The sequence below is a fragment of the Mus pahari genome, chromosome 2, assembly GCF_900095145.1.
Source record: "Mus pahari chromosome 2, PAHARI_EIJ_v1.1, whole genome shotgun sequence".
NCBI lineage: Eukaryota > Metazoa > Chordata > Mammalia > Rodentia > Muridae > Mus > Mus pahari.
In genome coordinates this window covers 99,984,804-99,992,931 of record NC_034591.1, presented here as the reverse complement: position 1 = coordinate 99,992,931, position 8,128 = coordinate 99,984,804, and the positions used below count along the sequence as shown (strand labels likewise).

The 8,128-nt window shown below is 44.1% G+C and overlaps 1 protein-coding gene across 2 annotated transcripts in view; it reads left to right on the top strand.

Annotated features, from left to right (window-relative positions):
- Positions 1-6,367: 6,367 nt before the first annotated feature.
- Sema4f (ssemaphorin 4F) overlaps positions 6,368-8,128 on the top strand; it is a 27,331-nt gene continuing 25,570 nt past the window's right edge. For both annotated transcript variants that reach the window (XM_029535567.1, XM_021190200.2), the window contains exon 1: positions 6,368-6,627. In XM_029535567.1, the coding sequence (XP_029391427.1) occupies positions 6,468-6,627 (160 nt within the window). In that variant the 5' untranslated portion in view covers positions 6,368-6,467. The remainder of the gene's footprint in view (positions 6,628-8,128) is intronic.

Below are 8,128 nucleotides of genomic sequence, written 5' to 3'. Positions count from 1 at the left end.
CTCCCTCCCTCTTTCCTCTTCCCTCCCTCCCTCTCCCTCCCTCCCTCTTTCCTCTCCCCTCCCTCCCTCTCGCCTACTCTCCCTTTCCTTCTCTCTCTTCCCCCTTGAGATTGATGCAAAACAAATTCTCTTCCTCTGGCTATATCCCTAATGCCTAACTTGAGCCTTTAAGCTTATAGAAACCAATTCTAAGGTAATTCTCAAAGGAGACAAAAATGTTCACGAAATCATTAATTACAAAGTAAACTAAAGTAAAAATAATCAAAATAGAGCAATGGCTTAAAAAATAACAATATATTCACTTATAGGATACTATATGGATCTTAAAATCTGGATTTATAGAAAATTTCGGTGAGATGTATTAAATCAGAAGTGACTGAATCAATGTGGAAATAAAAGGAGATGGAGAGCAATCTTTACTTGAGAAAAATTGTTCTTTGATCAGAACAAGTGATTTCACGTTGTGTTCATCAACCCCTATCTAACATGATGAGAAGTGCTTTGGGGCCCGGGATCTGATTTTATCCTATCTATAAACTAATAGCTTGTAGCTATACCATAATGATATAAAAACCTCAGTCAGGAACAAAAGGCTTTGCTATCTGTGGCCCAGCAAAGGGCCATCAGGTTATTTTTAGGGATTCCTTTGGCTGTCAAGTTCCATGGGAGTCATTCACTATGGAGCTGCTGTGCCTGCAATGTATGTGTGTACATGTATGTATGTATGTATGTATATGTATATATGTATATATAAATATATAGTATAATATATAATTGACATATATGTGTATATGTATGTATATGTGAGTGTATGTAACTGCAAAGATCTGAAGTTTGCCTTAAGAACTATGCACTTAATTCTGTATGGTATTATAGATTTTTCACAGTTTTGGTAAGAATGATACTGCAAAAATATGGATTCAATATGGTAGAGGGAAGGGAAACAAGGAAGCCCAAGTAGATCAAGCCACTAGAGCCTTCTTTGATAATAGAAATGCTCTGTATCTTCATTGTCTAACACAACAACGCTAAATGAGAGCAGTTTGGATAACAGTGTTAACAAGTGACAGCAGGACAAATGGCAGAGACTGATAAACTATGCATGCATTCGTCCATCCAAAGATAGTAGACACTCTGTACAGGTACTGTGCTGGGTATAGAAGATATGGCAACAAGAAAGCATAACCCTTCCGAGAGAGTTTATATGCTAGTGGGAGGAGTCACCCAGTGAGTAAACAGGTGAAAACATGATATATGAGATGCTGGCGAGAAAGTTAGTAAATTCAGCAGGTACCACCACATATAAGGAACTCAATCATCTTCTCTCCAAAAGAGCCTCGCAGTGATGCTTCTCAGGGTGTGCATCTCATTAAGGTGCGTTCTCTGATCCAGCAGGTCTGCAATTCTGTAAGTTCTCTAGTGACACCCAAGGCTACTGGTCCCCAGACTATACTATATATATATTTCTAGGTTTGCCAAGTGATACAAACTGTTCCTTTAACCAGTTTGCTCTAACTCTGAATTCTGACTTCTTTCACTGCAGCTGAACGTCATTCTCCAAAGCCACTATCTGGCTTCCAGAGGATAGCTGAGGGTCTGGAGAGGTGACTCAGTGGTTAGGAGCACTGGCTGCTCTCCTAGAGCACCTGCGGTTTGATTCTTGGCATCCACATGGCAGCTCACAACTGTCTGTAGCTCCAGTTCCTGGTGCTCTTCTTCTGTCCTTACTGGGAACCAGGCAAGCACAACGTGTACAGACATGCAGGCAAAACATCCAGGCACATAATATAATATAATATAAAATAAAATAATTTAAAAGAAGGACAGAGCTCAATGTTGGTCGAAGTGGCTGAGGAATTTATTGTGAGGCAAAGAAGTGGACGTACAGTATAAACTCTTCAGGAAAACTGAAAGCAAAGGAAATTATGGAAGCCACCCTGTAATCTGAGAAGGAATATCAGGTATGAATGTTTTTTGTGAGGAAGTAATGTTCAAGAAATTAATAATTCAGAATGGATCAACAAAGCTTTGATGATTTGAGTAGCAATGGCCCCCAGAAGCTCATATGTTTGAATGCTTAGTCAGCAGGAAATGGCACTGTTTGAAAGGGTTAGAAGGAGAAGGAGGCGTGGCCTTGTTGAAGGAAGTGTGTCACTGTGGGTGGGCTCTGACCAAGCCCAGAAACGCACTCTCTCTTTTCTATGGACCAGGGTGTAGCTCTCAGCTAATGCTCCATCCTTGCCTGCATGCTGCCATGCTCCCCACTATGATAATAATGGGCTAACCCTCTGAATGTGTCAGCAGGCCCCCAGTTAAATGCTTTCTTTATAAGAGTTTCCCTGATTGTGGTGTCTCTTCATAGCAACAGTGACCAGGACAAAGTAAACACCTGTTTTCACAAAATTTAAAAGTTTGTACTTGTTTTTGACCATTACAAAGTATTAGTAACACCATGAAGGAAGCAAATGAGATGCATAGCCCAGGACTGAAGACAGAGTCCAGATCTCAAAGGATATAGAGGTTTGCATGAGACAATGAGACCTGGGGAGGAAGGAAAAGGTTAGTGAAGGAACTTGAGGAGAGAGCACAGGAGTGGAGGCTCACCATGCTAAAGAAGCTCCGTGCAACGGTACAAGCATATACTTCAAAATGTCAGGAGCATCTATGGTCGTAAATCTAGTAATTATACTGGAAGTGTTTGAACAGGCAAAGAATTCATGATGAAATAGGATATAATTGTAGGGAGCTTTTTACTCTCTTAAACCCCGAGAGCGGGAAATAAACACAGCAAATGGTACTACTTAACTCCTGAATTCACAAAGATCATTTTCCGTTCCTGACCATTTTCAAAGATCATCTTTCCTTTTGAAAAATTTTCACTTGTTTATTTTAAGATCTATTTTATTTTGTGTGTATGAACGTTTTACCTGCATGTGTATCTGTGCACCACATGCATGCTTGGTGCTTGAGGGAGTACCTAGCCTTCATGCGGGTGCTGGGAATTGAACCTGGGTTCTTTGCAAGAACAATAAGGGCTCCTAACCAGTGAGCCAACTTTCCAGTCCTATTATTATTATTATTATTATTATTATTATTGTTATTATTACTATTTTCAGAACTGGCTTGATTGAAGTTTTGATTACGGAAAGGAAACAAGATTGCTAGAAGAAAGCCATGACAGACCACAGTTGCCTTCATGAGCTGTGCACCTAATGGGAATGTGATCAAGATTGGAGAGTTGGCCAGGCTTTGCTCAAGAACTTTTCCCAGTAAGCAAATACTTAGCAGAGAGCCCTTCTTAGGAGATAGAATAGTGATGAACTGAAGTGCTCTTCAGCCTGAGTTAGTGAAGTCCTTGCTGCTCACAGACAATATGGATGCTGTTCCAGACTTCCGTTTTACGGGTGACTAAGGGCTGCTTACTCATCACCATCCCAACTCAGTTGCTATGAGTATTAGCACTAACACACAAAAATAGAGGAGTGCATTTCTGCATGGCTGGACTTGTTATCTGGTCGCTACTGAGTTGTGCTGCTGGTCTGTAAAGCACTGCGTGCACAGCACAAGTAGAATGTAATTCTGCAATTTTAGAAAGGACATCAGTGAAGTTTCCAGCTTGTCTTTGTCTTCAGTTGTTATTCTTGATTTATGATTCTATCAGTTGCTGTGATAAAAGATCACGACCAACAGTGACTTATGGAAGAGTTTATTCTGGCTTATGTTTACAGAGGGAGAGTCTATAATGGTGGGGAGGCATGGTAGCAGGTGATTGGATCAGGAAGCTGAGAAATCACATCTTCAAGTATACCCAGGAAGCAGATAGGGCAAAGTGCAGTGAAGCTATAAACTCCCAAAGCCCAACCCCAGTGACATACTTCCTCCAGCAAGGCAGCACCTCCTACAGTTTCAATAACCTCTCTAAATGGTGCCACCAACTGGGGACCAAGTGTTCAAATACCTAAGCCTATGGAGAGCATTTCTCATTCAAATCGCCATAATAATTATGTAACTTTTACAAATCCCTAATAGTCATTGTTTACTAGATAATTATCACAATTTTGTTGTGAATTATTTAGTTAGTCCTTAGTAAGTTGATAGAATGTTTACTCACATCCATATTATTTGAAACCCAAGCTCTCTCTCTCTTTAAAAAGTTATCTCTGTATATGTGTGAGCGAATGTCATTTGTAGGTGGGGGCAGAAGCTGGAAGGCAGTGTTGAGTCTCTTGGTGCTGGAGCGGCAGGCAGATAGGAGCTGCTTTGGCATGGGTGCTGGGAACCAAACTCAGCTACTTCAGAAGAGGGGCAAATGCTCTTAAGTACAGAGCTCTCGCTCAAACCCTTCCAGGTTCTCTCTTAGCATATATTAGCTACACCATAACATATGTTTATTATGGTTTAAGCAGGAATCTTTAAGTAGGAGTTCTTCATAGCTTTATCAACAATGCAGGCTATAGTTAAATCCGTTTATAATTGTATGCTATTTAAATAATTCACAACACCGTATCAAGTTAAATATAATAAGATGGTAAATCTAAATGTGCTATTTGGTAACATACAGATTGCATACATAAGCTCATACTACAACCTATACTTTTAATTCCCCCCGCCCCTTTTTTTGGTCATTACCAAAATTCTCTTTTTCAATGTGAAAGTGAGGGTTGGTAAAGGGCTTGTTGACATACCTAAGTGGGTAGGAGTTTTAAAAAGCTAAAAACTGCCTGTGTGTGGGAAGTCTGTCAACCCTGCATCTGAGACAGTAAATCCCAATACAGTTTCCCGGTAGCACACCACTGGGAATGTTAACTTCTGTTTCAGGTCTCTCTCCCAGAATGGCGAGGAGATGATAGGAAATCATATGTAAAATACCTGGTAAGTGCAAGTTCCTTCTGAAACAGGAGGAAGTTACTTCACATGTCAGCGTCCTGCCCTAAACCTCAGCTTCTGTAGAAAACCTGGGCACTTGGCTCCTTAAAGACTGCCTAGAAATGAGGTAGTTTTACTTGCAGAACAGGGCCGTGGCACCACTCCAGGTCTACTGCATTGGGTGTATCTCTGTGGAGTCTCCTCTCAAATACACAGTGGTCATTCCTGACTCTGACCAGCACACTTCCCAGTCACCTTAGTTCTTTTATTTATTTTATTTTTTTATGTATTCACCGTTGCTCTCTTCAGACACACCAGAAGAGGGCATCAGATCCCACTACAGATGGTTGTGAGCCACCATGTGCTTGCTGGGAATTGAACTCAGAACCTCTTGGAAGAGGAGTCAGTGCTCTTAACCACTGAGTCGTCTCTCCAGCTCCATCACCTTAGTTTTTATTTAAGGACTGTGATTTTTAATTTTATTCCACTGTAGGTGTTTTGCCTGCGTGTATGTCTGTGTACCCCGTGCATGCAGTGCTTGTGGGAGTCAGAAAAGGGCGTGGGATTCCCTGTACTGGAGTTACAGATGGTTGTGAACTGGCGTGTAGGTGCTGGGAACTAAATCCAGAGCCTCTGCCAAGAGCAGCAAGCACTAACTGCTGAGCCATCTCTCCAGCCCAATGATTCAAAGTGGGACAGTTAACAGTGTCTAGAACCACCCAGAGACAAACATCTACGAGCTATTGTGAGGGAGTCACTCGATTTTGTTGAGGTGGGAAGACACACCCTGATTATGGATGGCACCATACTCTGGGCTAAGCTCTTTTCTTCCTATCGCAGATGCAATGCGACCAGACTTTTCAGGTTTTTTGCCACCCTGCTTTTCCGTCATGGCGGACTATATCTTCCAACTGTGAACCAAAATAAACCCTTCCCTGGGGGGAAAAAAAGTTGGACCTTTAGCAATGAGAAAAGTAACTAATATACTCATAAGTATATTTGCATTTTAATTTATTTATTGTGTGTATGTGTGTTGGGAGCCATTAGTACCATGGCGTGCATGTGGAAATCAGAGGACCATCTGAGTGAGTGGATTCTCTGCTTTCCATGTTGTGGGGTCCCGGGGTGGGGGCAGTGGTTAAATCCAACTCAGACTTCAAGTTTAGCAGCTGGCCACTTTTACTCACTGAGTCATCTTGCAGGAACAAAAAAATAATAATTCTGAAAAATCTGGTGCTCCTAGTAGCACAGATATGGATATTTGGGGATTTGGAGCAACTGCTACAAATTCACTGGTGACTCCACACCTAGGTTTCCATCCTTCTGATGAAGAAACCCACACCTACACCTGTCCTAGCTCCGCCTACACCTGGGTAGGGCCTCTCTTCCTCGTCCCTCCTCCACTCAATTTTGATTGGTTATAGGAAGAAACCGGTTCTCCATTGGTTCCTTTGTGAGTGGGAGGAGTCGGGTTGTGTTTCATCTCACCGCTGTAGGCCGAGCTCAGCCGAGGGTACCCGAGAGGGGCCGAGGCCCGCGCAGTAGCGGTACTGAGTAGAGGCTGCCTGACGCGCCCCACCCGGCACCAGGCGGAGCCAGAGATGCTGGCCAGGGCCGAGCGGCCCCGCCCGGGCCCCCGTCCGCCTCCGGTCTCTCTCTTCCCGCCGCCGCCGTCGCTGCTGCTGCTGCTGGGGATGCTGAGCGCCCCGGTGTGCGGCCGCGTCCCCCGCTCGGTGCCCAGAACCTCGCTGCCCAGCTCCGGTAAGATGCAGGGACCCTTGTCCTCAGCCCTTTGCACGGTGCCCTGCCCTTGCCAGCAGGTGCCCACACCCCCCTGCCCTGCTAACCCCAGTGACAGCATCTAAGGCCCCTCTGCACGGTGCACACCCCTGTGGGACCAGAGCTGAGACTTCTACTCTGCATCTTTCCATCTCATCTCATCCCACCCCACCTTACTCCATCCCACCTATCCCACCCCCAACCTGGCCCCGCACCTCAGCTCCCAAGACACAACCAGGGTGCTCCCGAAGCCCTCCTTTTCAACAGGGTGCAGTCCTTCACCCTGCAGACCTGGATACTGAGGCCCAGGGAGGGCCTGGGGTTTGCCCAAGGTTGTCCATTTCAGTCCTTTATCCCTGTTGCCCGCACATTCACCCACACCCATCACTTCATTTCCAAGCCCCTGCTATTCACTATCTTCTCGCTCTTTCATTCTAATGGGTCATTCCTAGCCCAGCATTTCCGTCTTTTTTAGCTTCATTTCCCCCGTCATCCTTTCAGATGCCCTCCCACCGCCATCCAGACCTCTATCCCTCCCTATCCCCCGGCCCACTTCCCCTACGGCTGACATCTATGCTCTGCTATCAACTCACTTTAACTTTAATTTCCCGAATGTCCGCTGCTCCCCCTGCCCATTCCCTACTTTGACTGCTAGAAAACACTTCAATGACCCATTCAAAGTTCTTCACACGAAACAAAGGAGGGGCTGGAGAGATGGCTCTGTTAAGAATACTTGGCGGTTTTCCCAGGAGATCTGAGTTCTGTTCCCAGCACCCATGTCAATGGCTTACAACCTGCAATTCCAGCTCCGAGGGAACAGGATTCTGTGGTTACTTATAGTGCATATATACAGACACTAATATACATACATACATACATATATACACATACACACATATGTTTAAAGAAACCTAAAAATTATATATTTAAAAAAACAGGATAGGGCTTAGGTTCTTTATGAAGACATGGAAAAAGCATAAATGGTGCTCACAGTTTAAATACTCTTTGCTGATGTGGACATGTGTGACATGGGGCTTGCTTTCTTCTTAGTGGGTACAAATGACTCCACAACTCACAACTGGGTCACAGTAACTTAAAGCTTATGCTTAGGCCAAATGACATCTACAGATGCTGAGTCCAGAAGGCAAAGCTGAGACTAGAACCTCTGGGCTTTCAGTGTGTGCTGAACCCATACCCCACAAAGAGAGTTACAGATGCCAGTCTTCGCTGATATCCAGGGATCCAGAGAGGCAGAGATGGCAAGGCAAAGCAGAGTTGGTAACACAAGTGACTTGGTTCTCCAGAACCAGAGGTGGAGCAAAAGTGAATTCTCAAAAACTTGTTATGAACTTTAAATAGTTAAGTGTTTTGGATCCTGATAATGAGTTGAGTCTGAGTCTAGGTGGAATGCGTGCTAAGGAAGGAAGGAAGGAAGGAAGGAAGGAAGGAAGGAAGGAAGGAAGGAAGGAAGGGAGGAAGGGAA